The following is a 22,600-nucleotide window of genomic DNA, read 5'->3' as shown; positions in this document are numbered from 1 at the left end:
TACTAAAATGACAAATATTTTGACCAAAGAGCCGCTTAATTTACAATTTACATCCACTTTTTGAACTGATCATTATTGATTATAATATTACAACTCAGCCCTTCTTATTGGAATCAAACATGAAATATTGCTATTTAAAATTACATTTTTTAAAATTCGGAACTGAAAAATAAACCCATCCCTAATTTTGACGACTTGATGTAGTTTACGTCTATATATTATGAATATGTTAACTTCTACCATCGGTTTTTTAAGTCGGTTTAAAATAGTAATAAGATGTGGCATTAGTTGTATCGTCTTCAGTCTTCCTAGTCTGTGATTACACAAAAAAAAAACACATACACATAAATTGTGAATACAAATGTTAACACAGTTGTGAAAGAAAATTATTCATTATCAAAACATAATGAAATCTAATCTTAAAGATGAGACTAAGAAAGAAATCTTACAGGACTTAAATTTAAAACTTGGGGGTGATATAAAAAATTTGCAGGCAGCCTTTGATTTACAAAATGAGCTGGCCAATAAAAGAGATAGTCTTGAAAGTTCCGTTAGTATACCACAATCATTTTCTCATTTAATATATCTTTGGTGTATGGTTATACGATATCTACTTAATATTATTGTTTAGTGTACAATACGATAAACTTTTCCTCTTTACATTGTTCCAAGAAGTCATGGCCCCCAAAAGTAACCAGGCTATTTTGTTCAGCCCTTTACTGCAACCTAATGGTTGAAGTGCAAGTGCTTTTGATTTGAGATATCAAACATAATTTTAATGTATATTTTGGTTCTCTTCAGTTAAGTGCTGCTAATGATGAGGTGCCAACAAAGCTTACATCAGCTATTAATAAGGCAAAGCTTAACTCAAAGCAAATTGAAAACCTTAAAATCAAAAGTGATGACTTTAAGAAGAGAGCTGAGGACTTTTTAAGTAGAACACAACCACTACTTAGTGAATTAGATAAAAGATTTATGGCGATTAGTAAACTGGAAAAGGTTTTGGAGTATTTTAAGTCTTACACAAAACTTCAAGATTTAAGGTATATGTGTATATAATAATTAAGAATTATAAGCCTTTCCTTATTCAAGGCTCTCTATTGATCCACATAACTTTTAATAGTTTAGCTACACATATGATTTATTATGCTTTCAAGGTAGGGAGGAAGGGTTTAAAAAAAATAAAATTACTTATTAAGAGTCCCATAATTTTGTATTAGAGTCCATTTGGTCTATCACCTTTCCTTATTTGATATATATATTATTTCACTGCTAGGAAAATTCTATGTGCCTTAATGCTAACAATAAATAAAATCCTGATTAGGTATACACTTCACATAGCCCAAGCGTAGTAAATAACTATCACCAAGTTCTGTTACTTGCATAGCTAGATAATATGAATATAACATTACAGCGAGCAGATGAAGAATTGTAAAGATGATGAGCAGCTGGTCTTGATGTACAGTGAGATGAAAAAAATGTGTCAACAATACAAAAACTCGCACCAAGCTAATTATGCAAAAGAATATACACATTATTGGCACAATATCCTTAAGGACAATTTAACAAAGTTTGTAAATCTTATTTTTTTTTTAAATTATTGTTTACAAAATGTATATTGCCATTTTAATTATGCCATTTATTAAAAAAGAGTTAACTAATTAACATATCAAAATTTGTAAAAAAAAATATTGGTTGTTTGTAAAGTAGGTTTACGATCGAGATGTTTACGTGATAACGTCTTATTGGTGATATAAGATTTTGGGAAGTAAGGAATTAATGAAGATAACAATTTTTTCAAATTTTAAATTACATCTATCGTTTTATTCACACTTTTGATGATAAATTTCGGGTGTAAAATGACAAGTTTACTTATTCGACTCTGATATACATTTTTCTTCATACATTCACGGAATGACTGGCAGCGCTCGAGATGAGACGGGAGATTGGTCCGTCTCTCTCTCGTTATACCTGCGATCGCGCTCGTGAGGTTTTGGTGTGACACAGGTTTCTGAACATGTCACCCGACTAAAACGATTTTAAAGACGTTATCACGTCAAAAATATTAGTTTTTTGTAAAGTAGGTTTACGATCGAGATGTTTACGTGATAACGTCTTATTGGTGATATAAGTTTTTGGGAAGTAAGGAATTAATGAAGATAACAATTTTTTCAAATTTTAAATTACATCTATCGTTTTATTCACACTTTTGATGATAAATTTCGGGTGTAAAATGACAAGTTTACTTATTCGACTATGATATACATTTTTCTTCATACATTCACGGAATGACTGGCAGCGCTCGAGATGAGACGGGAGATCGGTCCGTCTCTCTCTCGTTATACCTGCGATCGCGCTCGTGAGGTTTTGGTGTGACACAAGTTTCTGAACATGTCAAAACGATTTTAAAGACGTTATCACGTCAAAAATATAATTACCAAACATAATATGTTGCTATTTACATAACTATTAAATTCAATAAATTGGGTAGTGTGAATTATGTCCAAAATTATACTATAAGTTTATAGCATGCTATCCTGGCAATCAAAAATTTGATGCATTATCCCATCATTTGTACTTACACTTTATATTTATATATTCAGACACTATGATGATGTACTCAAATTATTAAAATGGCCACTAACAAGTGGAACTGACATCTCACAAGTTCCAAAAGAAGTTCTAAGCAAATTTAGTAATTTAACAAGAAATCTGTTTCTTATTCAAGAGCCTGAGAATTTGTTGGCTAATGCTGCTATTACCGGAGATTTTTCCACAGGTAGGATTTACATGTAAAATATTTATAGTTGAAATAATTGAGTTCCTTTATTTTAGATTTTTTTATTTTTTATTCACTTGAATAGATAAGTCAAACAAGAGACTAAGTCATGATTAATTATAAAAATATTTGATTTTAATTAGCATATTTGATGATGTCTACCTGATTCTGAAATTCAATATATCATAGAACAATTTTCAGTTATATACATTGATATATAAAAAACCCAAGATGCACAGTCTCGAATAAAAGTAACGCTCGAAAGTGTCCCGAAACACTATTTCTGTCATTTTCTATAACAGTATATGTTACAAGCATATATTATTGCAAAATCAACCTTACGCGAATTGCTTAAAGTTGTTATTACAACGCAGTGTATACGTACTTAAAGCAATAAAATTTTACGACCGACCGTGGTCGGTAGGACAAGGTATTGAGTGGAGTCGAACATGACTTTTTTATTTACAACTATTTAACATAATTTTAAATTTATCCAACTTTTCGGGTGCTTTACAGCGTGCCTGGTCACGGTGACTAAAGACAAAAGGTGTTGGATGTTAAATAGTTGGAAATTTATAATAATACATAACTTTAATCCGGTTAAAAAGTTTTTTCTTTAAATTAAAAAATAATTTGTTAGTAAATATATTTGTCAAAAACTACACACAAAAAAGTTCAAAAGTACATAAATTTATTTATAAAAAAAAACACAAATAAATAACATCGACTCCACTTATTAGACGCGAGACTATTTGAAATGAGTGCACAATTTAGAATGTTGCGCTCATTTTTTGAGGACGTTTTTTAGACGTTGATTGTGCATCTTGGGTTTTTTATATATCAATGGTTATATATTTTGATTTTGTTCAATCAGACTATTGAATTTTCTACCTTGTAGTTCTTATTGGTTTCATTCTAAACGGGTCCATGTGATTTTATAATCCAAAACTTAACCAAAGGAGAAAGCTACTCTTCAATTCAAAAGTTTAAGACAGTTTTCAAAGTGATGCACAATATTTTTATTCAAATTGCAGTACAAGATCCCTCTCTACCGATAAAGGTCTTGCTCCGGCCTCTAAAGAAGCGGTTTGCGTTTCACTTCACTGGTTCTCGGCAAACAGCAAGAATTGATAGACCGGAGTGGTTCCTTACACAAACATTAACCTGGATTAAAGACCATCAGATATTTATCAAGAATAATGTGCTACCAATTGCCGATAAACTAGAATTGAAAAATGTGAATGCTTTGGTATGTGTATTTCGTAATAAATATAATCTTTTACCTATATGACAAATATTATTGCAGTGTGAAAACATAAATATCATAATTTTGAATTATGTTATTTAACTAATTGATTCAGTAATCCTACAATATTTGAACAATTTCCTTATGACCGGAAATCGAACGACGTGGAATTTTCTAATAGATCCATTTGTTTGGAGCCTAATCAAAGCAAAAAATAAATTATTCCTCTTTATACTATTAGTGTAAATTTCATTTAAAGTGTTAATAGTTTATGTAAACTTCCATAAACTAATAAATAAATCAACCTAAGAAACCATTTAAAAATACTTAGTCGAAACTTAAATTACAATTTTACAGGACGAATTCAATGAAGGTTTAGTAGCGTTAGCGGCTGAGAGATTACACACAGTACTAGCATTGTATCACAGTCAAAATAATATAGTTGATGTCGATTCAGCATTTGCACACGCGGTAGATGAAACTCTAGGTTTTCATAAAGAATTAACAGAGATAACGGGGCATGAGTCAAATAGTGTGCTATCTGTGTTGACCAAAGCGGAGACTTTTGTACGGTGGTTGGCTGTTGAGAAGAAATGTGAGTTTTAATTTGAAATTAATTGATTAACAGGAAATCTATCTCTAAAGCTTATCTTATTAAATTTTTTTTATGGCTCTGGCACGGTTTGTGCATTATCCAGCGTCAAGTATAATATTTTTATTATTCGTTCTTGCCTTAGAAATTCGACGTGAATAAATGATTTTTGAATTTGAATTTTGAATTTTGACCATGTCCTCCATGTACGGTTTAAGCACTCGCCCGGTACCGCACAACCCTCCCAAAGGCCGAGAACAAATTTAAATTAAATTAAAACTTGCCCTCGAACCGGGAATCGAACCCGGTACCCCTCACCTAGCTGCCACTCAATAAGACCGCTATGAGGCCCCTCTAAAGCTTATCTTTGTTGCTTCCAAAGATTTCTTATAATCAATAATACAAAAATGTTTCACTTGTTCTATTAGGGTGATTTTTAGGGCAATTCGAGTTTTTACAACAGCTCCCGAAATTTTTAGTATTCCATATAAATAAATCAGTGGCGCTACAACCTCTTTAGGTCTGGGCCTCAGATTTTTGAATCTGTTTCATGATCATTTTTTCAATCTAATAGGCATGTAGGTGATCAGCATTAAGTGCCTGACTCACGCCGTCGACTTTTTGGGTCGGTTTCCTCACGAAGTTTTCCTTCACCGTTCGAGCGAATGTTAAATGCGCACATAGAAAGTCCTTTGGTGCACAGCCGGGGATCGAACCTACGACCTCAGGGATGAGAGTCGCACGCTGAAGCAGTTTATCCAACATTTCTATTAGAAGAAACACTTAAGCCCTTAATGACGATGAACTAAAGACAATTGAACATCAAAAATTTTCAGATGCCCTTTCAAAGATGGATGAAATGCTAGACAATGAGCAATGGTTTGAGCCAGTAGCAGCCGGCGTAGGGGCAGCAGTGGGATCTTACGTGTGGGTACCGCGTGGATCTGATTGGTTTGTGGCATTACTAAAGACCATAGAAGAAAGATACGCGACACTACCACAGCCTGGGCATCGGTAAGACTTTCTACTGTAATGTGTTTTTATTTAGTTTGTATTATCTTATTACTTAATTTAAACATTTTATGTTGTGCTTATTTGCTGTAGATTAACATGATCGGTGAGACAGTCAAAACAATATTTTTTTATACTTAATTTCAAGCGAAAAGGAATTTATAACTTTTAAAAAGTTTTATTTCTCTATTCGATTATGATAACTAAAGAATTGTAAAATTAATTTATTTATTTACTAGTAAAATAATATTTTGAATCGTTTTTATACATCACAATACACATGTCTTAAATTAAAATATTTAAAAAAAAACATTTACGTACACGACTATGCCAATACGATAATGTCTAGAATAAATAATATAAAATCATCTGATTGTAAATCTCAACCATCGAATCTACTTGAACACAAACAAAATTTCATCAAAATCGGACCAGCCGTTTAGGAGTTTAAATACAAACACAGCAATTTGTGACCCAGGGAGTTATTATCTTCAGGCTACAACAAACTCCGATTATAAAAACAAATCTCAAATAGTTCATGTCTTCCAGGATACAATTCCTTGAGCTACAACTAGAATTGATCGAGGAATGGCGGGTGCGCCTCACCCAAATAATGAGTGCTGCAGTGGATAGTCTGAAACCAGACAGCTTTTTAGTTGCTGGCCCTCATCCCCTCATAGCCATTGTCAACACCGCACACCACACTAGAAGCGTATTGCTGCAATGGGCTCACTCTCTGGTAAGTGATTTAAAATTCAAAAATCACTTAATCATATAGATAACACATTGTACACTTATCATCGTCAAAAAAAGAAATGTATATGAAATGCTTCTTACTTTACATTTAGTGCCAGTTCTCAAATGAAGGGCGTAAAACGGAAGAGAAGAACTGGCAATGAACTCTCCACCACTCTTTTTAATCGCCATTTTTTTTACACAACGTTTGTATGGATCTGCAACCATTACACTTTGTTCCACATGACATCTTAAATAATAATTAATAATAATAACATAAATTAAAAACAAAGACTTGTCCTCATCGGGAGGCGTGGTGAAATAGGAGCACGCACTTACATTCTCGTGGGAACTAAACGCAAACACATAGTCGAAATAACTAACACCGCATACACGAATTCAAATACGACCAGTCACTACAAGTAGTACCCGTTCACGAGTATGACGCATGGCCAGCCATCGGCCCCCTCGCCATGTTTTAGGGAGAGAGACAACAACAAAAATGCTTTCGTTGCCTGGGTTCGCCCCATTTCGGAATCCTGATGGTTGAGGTTTGGACGGTTAATCGGTAGGCAAATCTTCTAATTTGGTGGATTCAGAAAATTCGAAGGACCAATTTTACAAAACTATAAATGCGCCGTACTCTGTTACTACATGGTGCTTGGTTAACCGGATATTTTTTATAGTATTTGTCTTCAGTCTAGTAACTCGCTCAATATACGAGATTTTGCGCTATTTTCACTGTTATTAAAAAATAAAAATGTAGTATGGCAACTTTTTAATTGTATGTCAATCAAAACAAAAATCTGCGATGACGTCATGCCCTGAATTGCGCAAACAAATTATTCCGACCGTTTAGGTCTGATCCTTCCTTTATGTGTATTATACGACTATGTACTCAACTATGTACTCGGCAATATATTAAATTTAACCCATCGGACTAATATTTTTCCTCATTCCTAGCACTACCTACAACTATACTACTATAGACGTCAGTTCCATCAATTCACTCAACAGCAGCACAGCAGTGGACAAGAGAGTGAGTCCTCAACCAGTTCCGAAGACGACGATGAGACCGATGAAGAGTCTTTAAGAGATGGTAAGAACTCTCACGTAAAAGATTTATTTATTTAATTTAAAATGTACTTTATACGTATATAAATATTTTTATCAGTTTTCTTAAAAAGTGTGGCACTCGGGGACTTATGCAATTATAATAATTTATTTACGCAGTATTTTTTTCTTTGATATTAATTCTACCACTTCCAGAGTCAGACTAACAGTTAACATGCCTATATAATAATAATATAACTGCCGCCGGTCGCGCTTACGTTACGTCACCGATCTCGTCAGAGAGATGTGAATACGCAGTATGCGTTCTGTCCCACTCTAACGCACCTGCGCTACTTCACACATCACGCCGAACCGATGTGAGACGCAGTATGCGTTCTGTCCCACTCTAACGCACCTGCGCTACTTCACCCATCACGCCGAACCGATGTGAAACGCAGTATGCGTTCTGTCCCACTCTAACGCACCTGCGCTACTTCACCCATCACGCCGAACCGATGTGAGACGCAGTATGCGTTCTGTCCCACTCTAACGCACCTGCGCTACTTCACCCATCACGCCGAACCGATGTGAGACGCAGTATGCGTTCTGTCCCACTCTAACGCACCTGCGCTACTTCACCCATCACGCCGAACCGATGTGAGACGCAGTATGCGTTCTGTCCCACTCTAACGCACCTGCGCTACTTCACCCATCACGCCGAACCGATGTGAAACGCAGTATGCGTTCTGTCCCACTCTAACGCACCTGCGCTACTTCACACATCACGCCGAACCGATGTGAGACGCAGTATGCGTTCTGTCCCACTCTAACGCACCTGCGCTTCTTCACCCATCACGCCGAACCGATGTGAAACGCAGTATGCGTTCTGTCCCACTCTAACGCACCTGCGCTACTTCACCCATCACGCCGAACTGATGTGAGACGCAGTATGCGTTCTATCCCGCTCTGATGCGTGTTGGCCGCACCTTTATTACGTCATCGTGTTAGGTTTTTATTTCCGTTACGCAATTTCTTGATTCGGTCGCCGCGCTCAAAGCGCAATAAAAACTATGCAATAGCTTAAAAATAGTCTCATTGTTGAATGTCCCGTACGTTGTTACGTATGTGTCTACTTTTGTGGCTAAGTAACGGTCGTGGGTTTGACTTTAATTAAGACACAAAAAAAAAAGACATGCCTATACTCCATGTCTCATTAGTGTTAGAAAACTTCAAACAAGTAAAATTTGACGCTTTGCGACAAGCTGGTTTAATATTCAAATGTTATACAATAAATATTCCATTGAAAGTAATAATATAATTTTAGAAAATGAAAAGGAGGGTTCTATATGTCTGGAAGACGTGGAGACTCGAGCTAAAGATCTAGCTTTGAAAGAAGTTGTTAAGCGACGTTCGGTCATCGATCCAAGTCAATATAACGTAAGTATTTTTCACCGCACTATGTGTGACGTCCCCATTTCCAGGTCCTGAGTTCGATTCTAACAAATATTATTTCGGGCTGGAGTTTACCTAATTGCCTTAAAAATCAATACAGTGCCACATACTTTTCTTGGCCCATACGTTGTCTATAAATAACATCGGAGTAGGTTTTCTGGAGAACGTTGAGTGTCACCGTAACGTCAAATAACGGTGCTGTCATTTGCATGACGGCCATCATAGCGGTGATAAACAGTAGTTCAACGTTTATCGCGTGTAGCAGTGCGCATATTTAATTAATACAATGAGTTGGACGAGCCAAAATGATGAACAATTAATTGATTTTGTTAAAAATCATGAAGCTTTGTACAATATCAAAACCAAAGAGTACAAGCTCAGATGGAGCAAAATTTGTGAAACGAAATTGGAATAACACTTCAAAAATACGGTCGCACTACTTTCTACGAAACCACAGCTTGGCCACCGTAAAGACGGCCGTCATTAACAACCGTAAAATGACGGCCCGGCACCGCTTTTCTAGGAAACCGTAGCTTAAGAGCGTGGCTGTCATGGATATTAGTATTGCCAGTAAATAAAGATTGACCATTATAAGGGTAATAATTTGAAGTCATAAACTTAATAATTTATTGAAATATCTTAATAAAACAATGTATACTAGTGTCTAGAAAATACAGTGCTAGGCTTAAATGTGAAACAAACTTCGGAAATAGGATCAACTGATATAATAGGTTTTGTTACCTGTACTATTAATATAATATCTTTTAAGATACCTATCAATCAGAACCGTTCTATAACAAAAATTTTGCCATTGTAATTAATAATGCAAGAATAAAAATAAATACATTTTAGTTGGATTTTTATTAGATGTTGGTAGATAATAATATATTGTTAGCGGACTAACGCCATCTTGTAGCAGAAACCTATATAAAGCGTGGCAACACCGGCGTTGACTCACTTTTATTTCGAGACTTCGTGCGGAACGGACTTGTAACTAACCTAACCTCAGTAGATTTTAAAAGTCTAAAGTACCTACACGTTCTAATCTTTTGTGTTTACTAATAATATTGTACGCTTCTAAATCTCGACGGTAGTATAAATTTCAACCGTCCGAATTTGAATTTTGATATTCACTGCTGCCTTTTGCACAGAAATAATAAATTAAAACTTCGATAGGAATATGGTAGTGACAAAATTCCCCACACAAGAGAGCCCCTGTGTTACATACAATATATGTAAGCATCATAAAACAATATACCCAGCTAAGTTTATTGGCTAGTTCTTCTGAAAGCTCGTCCATTCATCCATCCATTTCCAGTCTGATTGGTCAAAAGTATTTATCCAAAACGCGTTGATACGCGACATGATGCATCACAACCAAACAGTGTTTCGCCTTCCATTTTACATCCTAAGCTCAAAGGACACATTAGATAAATTGCGTGTTTTGATTAATGTGATTGGGCAAAGAAAATCGTGGCACGTCATCGGACTAGAGATTTTTGACATATACAAACAAAATCTTTATATATATATATATATATTTCTTCTGTGAGTGTGTATGTCACTGAACTTCTCTCAAACGACTGGACCGATTTTGATGAAATTTTTTGTGTGTGTTCAAGGGGATCTGGGAATGGTTTAGATACACAAATCAGCCCGCCAGATGGCGCTGCAGTCGGTACTTTCATACTTTGCTTTACTAATTGCTTGAAATATCATGCAGGACAACGTCTGTCGGGTCCGCTAGTATAATATATAATAACCATAATTTTTGTTTCATTCTACACTTTCTATAGAGCAGTGTTGGCTTAATGGCTTCGTGCGTATGTGCGTTCATTTCATAATTAGAATATTACCGAATGAGACTATATATATACTATCAATATCTAAAAGAGAAATGGTCTTGGTTTGAGGCTCCTTTACGCCTAAACCACTGATCGTATCGACATGAAACTACTGCCATTCGATGCGAAATTTCTAGATGGTTTATGGCTATTTATTTTTTAAATTCCAACGTTCTTTCATTTTTTTTTTGCTGTTTTACTTTTATGAAAATTTATACATACGGACTTCACCGCGGAAACATTCGGGGAGGCTACCTAGAACCTCAAAACGTCAACATTCTGTTAAAAACTCGATTTTCGAAAATTTTTCAATTTTCTTAGCGGGAAGTTAAGAATAATAAAAATATGAAAAAATAATAATAATGAAACATAAAATTTTATTTACTTCCTATTTTAACTCGCCCAGCAAAGCGGGCGGGAAACGGCTAGTAAATATATATTTAGATTTTATGACCTTCCAGATTAGGACCATAGCAAACCCGGCAGTGGCAGAACCGCTACCAAAAGGTGATGTTGAAGATGGCGGTGTGTTCGGTGATGCACCAGCTCTGTTACATCATCTTCGACAAGCAGGTCTTACGGCGCTAGTCCAATTCGTGATTGTCGAGTTCAGGGAACATTTAAACGATTATAAATCATTGAAGTACGTATTTATAGCTTAAAAATATTGTAGCCTTTAATAATACACGTACAATGCTATTAATTTAGTATAATGCTATTTTATCAACAAAAAAATTTAATAGAAAAAATTAAAACCTTCAGTTGTTTTATTTGACGTGATTTTGATATTTTAAAAACAACATTTCCGTCATCAGTATAAATGTGTATTTAGCCTATTAGAACTTACAAAGGAATTAATAAATAATGAATACCTTTTACTTATTTAATAAGTATTAATTCTTCGGATCAAACGAAAAATGTCCGAGTTAAAATAAATTTACTAATCGAATAATAATAAAATTGCTTTATTTTAAGTTACAAAATTTCTTATCTATGCTCTGATTTTTAATTCCGTAGAATTCTGACATTTCATTTGTGTTGCTACTACAAAAGTTCTCCACAGAAGAAGGGACAAATTTTGTAGATAATAATATATTGTACGAATCTAAATATTTGAGGGCAATAAAAAAAATGCTACGTATTTTTTGTTTTACCTACAAAAAGGTAAATCTAAATATTTACTTATAGACCACAAGCCCATGAATAAAAAATACCTGTGAAATGACCCAACCTGAATTACGCTTAGAAGGCTGTTACTATATCTGAAAATAGCTCTGAGCACTATGCCGTCATTTCTGAGCGGTACATGTGAGTACGTGAGTGAATGGACTTTCTCAGGTACAATGGGGGAATTTCGATTAATTATTAATGTACGGCTTTGTTATAAGTGTATAGATGATTAAAAATAAATGTCGAAAAACCTAATGCCGTACAAAAGTGATGGTGCCGGAAGTCGGTGCAAATTTTTAATTCGACGACAGTTGCAGAAGCAATATAGGTCATTTATTACTGTACGGCATTTGTATGATTCCTTTTGGACACATATACAGATACTTTACCCGTAAACGCCGTACATATTCCCAGCGGAGCGGTCGAAAGCCAAGGGTCGCAACATATGTCTGATTAGCATATAGGTGATGATGATATGAAACAACATAAAATTAAATGATCTTGAGAGTACTTCACAAATAGATAACATTTTCCAGCATGCCGTACATTTTTTGTGGAACACATAGGTGTATGGGGTAAATTACTTTTCTCAGAAAAGAGTCATTTTCCGGTGACTTTTATCTGTACGGCAATAACACAGGTTATTAATACTTTAGACAATCTTCAATAAAAGATAAATGCCGTACACTTTCGATAGTCCGCTACCACCGCCTACCAATACAGGGCGTCCCAAAGTTATGGGAAATGAAGGGAAAGTACCTTAAATATCGTAGATAGGGTATTTTACTAAAAGAAGACTTTATGTTATTTTTAATAGTTATTAATTCTACATTCAAAGATTTTTTAAAAATTACTTGCCTCGTCTGGGAATCGAACTGACTTAAATGTAAAAAAAAACACCCCTACTTTTATGATGCCAATCGAAAGAATGGCCAAAAACTAATAACTCTTCTTAAGTAACATAGTATTTTAAAAGAAAGGAACAGCGTGAATATATCTTTTTAATCAAATTAAAAACATTATCTATCGTATTCGGCCTAAAAAAATCCCCTACGAGTCTGTTACTTTAGAAAAGTTATTAGGTTTTGGCCATTCTTTCGATTGGCATCATAAAAGTAGGGGTGTTTTTTTTTTAATTTAAGCCAGTTCGATTTCCAGACGAGGCAAGTAGTTTTTAAAAAATCTTTGAATGCAGAATTACTAACTTTTATAAATAACATCGTCTTCTTTTAATAAAATACCCTATCTGCGATATTTAAGGTACTTTCCCTTCATGTCTCATAACTTTGGGACGCCCTGTATTATATATATTTTTGTTAAAAATATTTTTCCTTTACCTCTCTCTGCTGGTACGATAAGGCTGTAAATATACTTTACAGCCTTATGGAAGTATACTCAGATATGTACAGTTATTAATGACCTTAAGGGACACCTCAAACGTCGTCGAAGTTTTTATCAGCTGTAAAGAATAATCTGGAGTAAAATGTACGGCATCTGGTTTTTTTTGTTTATTTATATTTGTTACATATAAAATAACAATAATTTTTGAAAATATTACTCCCCATATTACTCTAGGAGCATTTGAAAAGTCATCTAAATTTCGGAAATTTCATATATTTTTTATCATAATATTTTTATTTGTTACCATTTATAATGAACGGCTATAATGTACAACGGTAATATTTAGTAACATTATGTAAAAAAACGAGTTGCCGTACATTATTCTCTGATCTTACAGCAGTAAGAACTTGGTAAATCCTGAAATTTCGATAAATATTTAATTACACAAATATTAACTATAATATTTGGACGGCATAATTATAAAACATTATTGTCCGTGTTAAATAATATTTTGAACATGTTGCCGTACATTTTACAATGACTTTAGGGTATATGGGTGTAGGGGTAGGGTTCCGACCCTTGGCTTTCGACCGCTCCGCTGGAAATATGTACGGCGTTTACGGGTAAAGTATCTGTATATGTGTCCAAAAGGAATGAAACAAATGCCGTACAGTAATAAATGACCTATATTGCTTCTGCAACTGTCGTCGAATTAAAAATTTGCACCGACTTCCGGCACCATCACTTTTGTACGGCACTAGGTTTTTCGACATTTATTTTTAATCATCTATACACTTATAACAAAGCCGTACATTAATAATTAGTCGAAATTCCCCCATTGTACCTGAGAAAGTCCATTCACTCACGTACTCACATGTACCGCTCAGAAATGACGGCATAGTGCTCAGAGCTATTTTCAGATATAGTAACAGCCTTCTAAGCGTAATTCAGGTTGGGTCATTTCACAGGTATTTTTTGTTCATGGGCTTGTGGTCTATTACTCAAGTGACCTAATACAAACATAACAAATATTTCAATATCACGAACAAACGAATTAACTTTAATTACTTTATTTTATTCTTTAGCTGGCATCACTACTAATTCCAGGTTTAGTAAACCTTTTAAAAAAGTAAAATGTTATCTTTACTTGGACGTTTTTTACTTTTTGTGATGAAAAGGAACGTAATTACCACTCGCCATTAAACTACTTTTAATGTGGAGGACCGCACTTAATAAAATAGGTACATTAACTAACAATAAAATGTATGTATAGACTCAGATGTTCAGACTCGTATTGAAATTGAAAAATGTGCCCGGCCAAAAAGGTTTGCAATCTCTGACATGTCAAAAAATGATAGCTGTCAGAATTCTACGGAATTAAAAATCAGTATAGAAATCTATATTTACCTAACAGATGTAGCGCATTATTTAACAAATCTTCATACTCAAGCCATACTTAAGGTCTTATTATAACATTTAATATCCCAGTTTTAATCAATTTTACCATAGTTTTAAACATTGTTATCTATCACGGAAGAGCTACATTGTATTTACAACATTTCCTAGTGTGGCGACTAGCGTCTATACAATATTGTATCAACTCTATTTTGTTTCAAATAAACTATTATTATTGTTTTACGTTCCTCACATCAACACCAATTATGAAAAAACTCAGGTTTGTATCGCCCGGACGTTCAACGACCAATATTTACTTGTTTAAGTTATCGCGGAATATGCTTAAGGAATATTATATCCATAGCGCTAAATCACCTGCATAATACACACGCTCACGTACATACACCCACATTTTTTTTTCATGGTTCTGGCACGATTTGTGCATTAGCCAGCGTGAAGTATAGGATTTTTTATAATTCGTGCTAGTCTTTAGAAATTCAACCGTGTCCTCCATGTGCGGTTTAGGCACTCGCCCGGTACCGCACAAACCTCCCAAAGACCCAAAACAAATTTAAATTAAATTAAAACATGCCCTCGAACCGGGAATCGAACCCGGTAACCCTCACCTAGCTGCACCTATATTAAGCCTACATTTAAAAAAAATCCATGTGTTTTATATTTCAAATTAATCAGCCGGTAAAGTGACGGATTTGATAGACGCTCATAGAAGTATGTGATCTTTCTAGAAAACTGTGTAATTTAATGTTATTATTTTTATTTTGTTTCGAAACAAACCATTTTGTTTGCTTGTATGCCAATTTTCATAATAACAGAATATGAATTAAAATAGTTATTACAAAAACTAACATGGTTATATTATTTTGCAATGGCTGCCCTGTAAAGTTACTAAAAGTACTATTTGTCAGATCCGTCACTATTCTACGACTATGACGATGTATTCCATCTTTGGTATAATTGTTTTTTATTGTAATTTATGTTACCTGTAGGGTTACGAAATATATCAATAAATAACCTACATTTTGAACCTGAACTTAGCATTTCACGTATATTCCAGATGGCACGCCATGCTAACAGTAGAGAAGAGAGCTCTTTCTGTATCCAGTTCTTTGGGCAGGCCTTTATCGACCCTCTGCACTAGATTGGTCACGTTGACTGAGATGCTCCCGCCTCATATTGGTCAACTGTTCAAAAATGAGTTGGCTTCGCAGGTTGATAACTGCGTGTTTCGGGTGAGTAAAATAAAGAAAAATAGTGCAGTACTTTATTCCACTTACATTAAGTTTATGTTATTTTATTGTTAAAAACCATACCGGAAGAAGTGAAGGTCTCCAAATTTTTCTAATTCTCTCATCTACGCTTCTCTCTTTCTACATATCCAAAATATTTTCATCGAAGATTTTTCTGAAAATTTAAACATTTTCATCGATACTTTAACAGTCTATGCCGAGGAAGAACCGGTGCGGCGAGCGAGCGAATGTTTTATTCATTTTTCGACAAAAAAGTTATATATTCTGATTTTTCATTCCATAAAATTCTGACATTTCATAAGTGTTGCTACTAAAAAAAGTTCTGCGCCGAAAAAGGGACAAATTTGACTTATTTGAGGGCATTAAAAGAATGCTACTTATTTTTTATGTTTTACCTACAAAAGGTAAATCTAAATATTTACTTACTCAAGTGACCTAATACAAACATAACAAATATTTCAATATCACGAACAATATAACGAATTAACTTTAATTACTTAATTTTATTCATTAGCTGGCATCACTGATTACTAATTCCAGGCTTAGTAAACCTTTTAAAAAATAAAATGTTATCTTTACTTGTGCGTTTTTTACTGTTTGTGATGAAAAGGGACGTAATTATCACTCGCCGTTAAACCACTTTTAATGTAGAGCACCGCTCTTAATAAAATAACAATAAATTTTAATATTTTATTTTAGATATAACGTGTTATTTTGAGTTTTTTTTGTTAATAATTTTTGCATTACTTATACTATACCCTCTGTAGGTGTTTCTTTTTCATTGTTCCACTTTAGGGTTGTCTGAAAGAAATCGCTTGTTAGCGATAAGGCCGCCCGTTGCCTTATAACTTTTGTAACCTGGTTTTTTATTTTTGTTATGTGTATGTTTTTCATTAATGTAATAAAGTATAAATAAATAAAATGTATGTATCGACTCAGATGTTCAGACTCGTATTGAAATTGAAAAATATGCCCGGCCAAAAAGATTTGCCATCTCTGACATGTCATAAAATGATAGCTGTCAGAATTCTGCGGAATTAAAAATCAGAGTATAGTTTCGAATTTTTCATGAACAGTGTTGCCAACAAAACAAAAAAGGACAAACTACTCTCTTTCCGCAAAGTTTCAATGTCTAAAAACTACAATGTAGCAATCTCAGGCCGTATTTGTAGAACTACATTATAAATATGTATGTTAATTAATTTAATTTAAAAGAATTTATTTTTAGGAGGTGGTTCTGAGCAACTGGTTCAATACTGGTGGAACTGTCCAATTCACGCATGACGTCATGAGAAATATCATGCCGGCTTTTGCGAGGTCCGAGAACATATTTCTCGAAGTTCTTCCTGTGCCAAAGTAAGATGACTAAACAATAAAAACTTTAGAGGTGTCAAGGGACACCCGGATGGAACGAAATTCCTTTCGATTAATTAATATGTTAATTGGTATCATAACAGTATGATAGATTTTCTCGACACCAATCTTACGACGAAAAAAAAAAGCCAACGTCACGAGGTGTTCCCAGGCGGTCACCCATCCAAGTATTGACCTCGCCCGACGTTACTTAACTTCGGTGATCGGACGAGAACCGGTATTACAACATATATACGTATTACAACAGCAAATAGCAAAAAAGTGTCGTGACAACTTTTCGTAAGATTTTTTTCCGTCTAGCCCCCTTTCACAACGCGCGATAAGGAACTTCGTTACAATAATTTAAATAAAACCATGTAAACAGTTTTAGTATTTTTTAGGCTAAAATGTTGAGATTAAACGAGTTTTAAAGTTTTATTGCCCATTAATAATAACTTACGATATATTTATGAAACCTTTATTTTACTGAAATACTTTACTATTCTCGTTATCTTATTGTTCTGGGTTCAGTGTCCGGTGAAAAACAATTGGATCGGCTCAAAGACTTAAAGCGTAAAAACGAAGCTACCAGTAGAATAGAATAATTAGATATCTATCTATCTACAATAATTTAGAATATTGTAATAGTCTAAATTAGGCGATGTGTTTTTCTGTTTGACCAAGACTAAATTATTCATGAAAAAGTGAAAAATAAATATAGTTTAAAAAAGCTATAAAACACGCTTTTAAAGCACATCAAACTAAAAAGTGAAAAATAATTCCTAATTTAGGCTGAAAATGGTAATGAACAAAAAATACTGGTATTATTGTGAAAAAGCGTGGGTTGCTCTATAGACGAAAAATATGGCACACAGTTTTTTTAAACTATTTTTTATTTTTTAGTTAATTTTTTTTTTCGGATGCATTGTCATCGATCTTTGACAGGTGCGCAAAATTTGAATAAAATCTGTCCGTTTAAAGTGGGTCAAAATCGAGTCCGAAGGTTACATACATACATACATACAGGTGAAGCTAATATAAAGCGTGTAAAAAGACGCATTAAGTCCGTCCTATTTTGACAAATAATTTATCATCTGCAGATTGGCTGAAGCCGTTGTACTTCTCAACTTCGAGTATGACGACGCGCGTTCTTACCGAACGGGCTTAGCTAGAAATGATCCAAACACGAGGAAACTACTCAACACCATCGGCCTCGTCAACATCACCACGGCTGAGGCACTTCAGGTCCTCAACCAAAGGACTGATCTCGCTGACGCGTCGTCACCTACTTCGGTGATGGAACTGTTCTAAAACAAAGTCCAGCCCGGAGTCACTTAAATATCTTTCATAGTAGACGGTAAGCGAATGTGTGGTAGTTGAATAACACAATTTTAATTTACTATGCGATTTATTTATTAAAATTAATACTTTTTTATATAAAACATCAAGATTTCTATCGTAGTGTTGTTGAATCATACATCTTAAGGTTCTCTTTTCTTGTCATAAAATCGATTTCCGTAAAAAAATTCATACATTTTTAATTAATAGAAAGAAGAAAGAGAAGTTAGAAGAATGTAACAAATTATTTCCTCTTGTAAAACGTTACGATTTTTGGCGGGGTTTGAATTACGCGTTATTGTTAATATTATTTTCGACTTTCCAGTACTTTACACAACATAATGGTAACTTTTAGGTATAAAGAGTCACTGGGTCACGCATGTTTTACTATTGGGTAGAGAAAAACGATGCGCGTGACATGGGGTAGGGGTCGAGAATTTTCAAAAATTGCGTGACGTAATACTTGAACGCTCCCTTATCAGAATTCAAAACTATATTTTTTAATGTATCTAATGCATATTTGTATTTGTTTTAACGTACTTTCACAAAATAATGAATTAAAAAAAAAACATTTTTAGGAAGAAAACCCTGCGAAGGTTTTTTTACAAGGAAACCCAATTATAAATTTCATGACGACAAAAATTAGGATTGTCTAGATTTTGATTACATTATCAAAAGAAAATTAGTCTTTAATATTATCGTGGTCCCATCTAGTGGCTAGGAATTTCATATTTAAAAATATCGTAGATTAAAATTAGGCATTTTTAGGTATTGTGCTAAATGTAAATGCGCGGATATTCTACATGCGCCAAAACTTTTTTTTTTTCTGTATAAAGTTTGACATATTTGACATCGCTCAAAACGAGATTGTAACTTCGCTTTGGCGATGATTCAGTGAAATCCAACACGTTTCTGTTTCTAGTATGCCACTTATTTTTAAGTAATTTTATTTACGATTGTGTAACTTAAAGTAATATTTAAATGAAGTGTTAATTATTATAGTCAACTGTGTGTATTAGTCATAAAATTTAATTAAAAAAAATGGAAACATACCCATTATGAAAACTATATTTTCTATTATTTTTTTTTAATTTTAAGTGTTGTTTTTATTTAAGGCGTTTTTATTTGTATGTTTGTTATTTTATTTTTTAATTTTATAATAAAAGACGTAATAAGTTTAATTATTTATTAAAAACATTATAATACATTCCTTATAAATATTTTACATAATACAACAGATCGTTCAAATGGCACAAATTTTTTAAACTGTGTGTTAAGCTAATAAATTTTGTTCACAGCCTTTTCTTGTTTTACTGATATGATCAAATTTTGTTTTCAGTTATATTTAACATTGACATCGTGGTTTATGTGGTTGCATCATACTCTCGGTTGATAATTGGATTTAATTTAAAAAAATACTATTAATATTTAATTGATGCTATAACAAAATTTTAACAAAGGCATTCCGTTAATATTCGCGCCATCTAGTATAAGTTTTAAGTACTAAACTTTCATTCCTATTTACAAACGCATTCAATCAAATGTACAATGCCACGTAATAAAGTTTTTCAAAGATGAAAACTCTGTTATTATAATAAAGTTTCACATATGCAATATTAAACAAAAACAGTGAACCCTGCCTTTTACCTTAATAATCAATTAAATATGTACAAAGTTTTACTTATGTAGCGAGAGGGATACCATATAATAGACATAGGCGAGACAAAAATGTCTTCCATGTATCAGAATTATTCAAAAAATAACAAGCAATACGCCTCAAACTATATAACATTTAATGATAACATGTTTCAGTACAATTGTCGACATTAACACAAAACAAAAAGCTATAACAACTACTTCATTCATTAAACAGAATCAGCCTTTTTGCACTTCTCTTAGAATTTGACAACCTTGATTCTGACTTAAAATAATCTAAAAAGGATGATTTATGTATGAATAATACCCTGGGAGTGAGAGTTTAAAACGAAAGACAGGATAGCGCGTTTCGTTTCATTGGTCAACTTCACTAATCCAATCATAGACTTGACACGTTCCATGTTCCCGTTTGATCAATCACAATCACACGAAATTTTTCGTTCGTCTTTTGTTTTTGTCCCCTATATCCATAGACAAATTTCACATGTATCAATCGCTATGCAATTTCAATATTTCCTATTAATTTATAATCATAATTTACTATCACATCACTGGCGGTTGATTCTTATTGAACTCCAAAACGTGTGGGTTGTACGTAAAACGGAACGATCACTCGCTAACGGTTTCAATATCTTTACTAATGAACAGTCGTCGTTATTTTCTATAGTAATTGTTTCTGTAGTAATTGACGATTAGTATTTATGACTTGTACGTATGGTATTACCGTTTTGGTATTCAGAAAGAATCAATGTTTACAATACTTTTTGTACTTTTTACTTCTATTCCAAAGAGTTCAGAGAACAAGATTTATTAGTAGATATTTTTGGTATTGTTAAGTAGCATGATTTTTATTTAAGTTTCATATAAATTCAAAGCTGTGGCTTCAATAATGTTTAAATAAAATTATTATAATGGTTGTGAATAATATTTTAACGATAATTTGTTTTCTGAACTCTTTGAACACTATAACCAATTAAAAAACTACGCCTGAGTTTTAACTTCAGTATTAACGGATCCTGAAGCCTCTGTCTGCTTTCTCGCTTCTTGAGGTCTGCTGTTCCACCATTGTTCATCGCCGGATGCCCATGCCACGAATACTAAATTCGTAACGATAAATACCGCTAGGGTGATCCAAAATACTAGACGCCATTGTACGAGAGTGCTCTGTAACAACATAAGTGAATGTTTTTAATGTGAAAAAAAAGGGTGCGTGTTAAAGAAGTTATACTTCTTTGGAATTATTAAAAATAGTTTTTGATTGCATGCAAATAATTAATTACAATTTAATAATCAAAGACTGGAAAAGGAGTCATTATAGTCAATAAAGTTTACATTTGAAAAATTAAATAAATAAATATTATTATTCTATTATTATTCGAATGTTGTTTTTAAATTATGTCCAATGCCGTAGCATCTTCCGTGGGCAACTTCATTCTGTTAATTTTGTGTCACGGTGCGCGCGGATCGATAAATTTCACTCATCAATTTTTCATAACGCGCCTAAAGAAGTATAACTTCAAAAAAGGATTGTTAAAAATAATCGTTGGGTATAAAAATATATTCTCAAGTAGTAACATCATGTACAGAATTTTTTTTATGAGCAAATCATTAACGAAAACAATATACCTAAAATTAGCAATAGTTGAGGGCCCTGAGTACCTCTATATTTGTTGATCAATAGATTATTTTTATATTTTATAACATATGTTTACTGAGATTGATTACCGGCTTCCGCATTCATGGCTTGTACGTAAGCGAGGTTCGATTTCAGTTATAACAATAAATGTTTCGTAGGCATGGCTGGTAACATCAAAAAAAAATATGTTACTTGTAAATGTTTCCCCATTCTTCATTGGTGCGCTTATGTGGCTTTCAACGACAAGATTATTTGCCAAATGTGAAACATTGACTAATTTCTGTTCATTTTTTACTTATTCATATAAGCAATAACGTATACTCAATTGGTATAGGTTGCAATTTATTTAATTATTGTCATACTAACATCAGGTGTCAACAGTCCAACTAAGAAAGGCGCTATTATTCCTGTAATAGCTCCTATGCCATTCACAATAGCCATTATGGTACCAGCGTAGTTACTGCTGAGGTCGAGAGCGTTCACTTTCATTCCTGGATAAAAGGCTCCCATAAGACCCATCGAAGCCGTGAATAATATGACAACTGTCTCAGTATTACAGCCGGAGTATGACGCTAGGATCATGCAGATACCGGGGCCGACAGACGCTGGAAATAAAAATTAAAAACAATTATAAAAACATCCTAATTTAGATGAACTTTTTTTACTACACATATAGCTAGCTAATGTATTATGGTATTACTAATTCGTATATACTGGTATAAGTGAATGTT

At 33.6% G+C, this 22,600-nt stretch overlaps 2 protein-coding genes across 4 annotated transcripts in view; one reads left to right on the top strand and one right to left on the bottom strand.

Annotated features, from left to right (window-relative positions):
* Window positions 1–306: 306 nt before the first annotated feature.
* LOC125055131 (RAD50-interacting protein 1) lies at window positions 307–19,621 on the top strand. Of its 2 annotated transcripts, XM_047657391.1 has the most exons (14): window positions 307–550; window positions 802–1,043; window positions 1,415–1,570; window positions 2,604–2,779; window positions 3,814–4,028; window positions 4,383–4,620; window positions 5,454–5,631; window positions 6,178–6,367; window positions 7,327–7,462; window positions 8,741–8,853; window positions 11,174–11,355; window positions 15,694–15,868; window positions 17,115–17,242; window positions 18,340–19,621. In XM_047657391.1, exons 1-14 carry the CDS (start codon window positions 407–409, stop codon window positions 18,548–18,550), a joined length of 2,484 nt encoding a protein of 827 aa, XP_047513347.1. In that variant the 5' UTR covers window positions 307–406; the 3' UTR covers window positions 18,551–19,621. The 2 variants fall into 2 exon arrangements, with proteins under 2 accessions (XP_047513347.1, XP_047513348.1); XM_047657392.1 differs by lacking the exon at window positions 802–1,043 and having other exon boundaries at window positions 388–550.
* Window positions 19,622–19,749: 128 nt separating this feature from the next.
* Window positions 19,750–22,600, bottom strand: part of LOC125055261 (putative inorganic phosphate cotransporter) — a 39,324-nt gene continuing 36,473 nt past the window's right edge. For both annotated transcript variants that reach the window (XM_047657647.1, XM_047657648.1), the window contains exons 7-8: window positions 22,236–22,474; window positions 19,750–21,397 (exon numbers count right to left, since the gene is read on the bottom strand). In XM_047657647.1, coding sequence (XP_047513603.1) covers window positions 21,215–21,397; window positions 22,236–22,474 — 422 coding nt within the window. In that variant the 3' untranslated portion in view covers window positions 19,750–21,214. The remainder of the gene's footprint in view (window positions 21,398–22,235; window positions 22,475–22,600) is intronic.

This window comes from Pieris napi, chromosome 13 (assembly GCF_905475465.1).
Source record: "Pieris napi chromosome 13, ilPieNapi1.2, whole genome shotgun sequence".
Lineage (NCBI taxonomy): Eukaryota > Metazoa > Arthropoda > Insecta > Lepidoptera > Pieridae > Pieris > Pieris napi.
This window is presented reverse-complemented; position numbering and strand designations above follow the sequence as displayed.

Coding starts and splice junctions, on each gene's coding strand:
- LOC125055131 (XM_047657391.1), top strand. CDS start 407: ATGAAATCTAATCTTAAAGATGAGACTAAGAAAGAAATCTTACAGGAC. Junction 1,044..1,414: donor ACAAAACTTCAAGATTTAAG/GTATATGTGTAT, acceptor ATAACATTACAG/CGAGCAGATGAAGAATTGTA. Junction 8,854..11,173: donor TCGATCCAAGTCAATATAAC/GTAAGTATTTTT, acceptor ATGACCTTCCAG/ATTAGGACCATAGCAAACCC.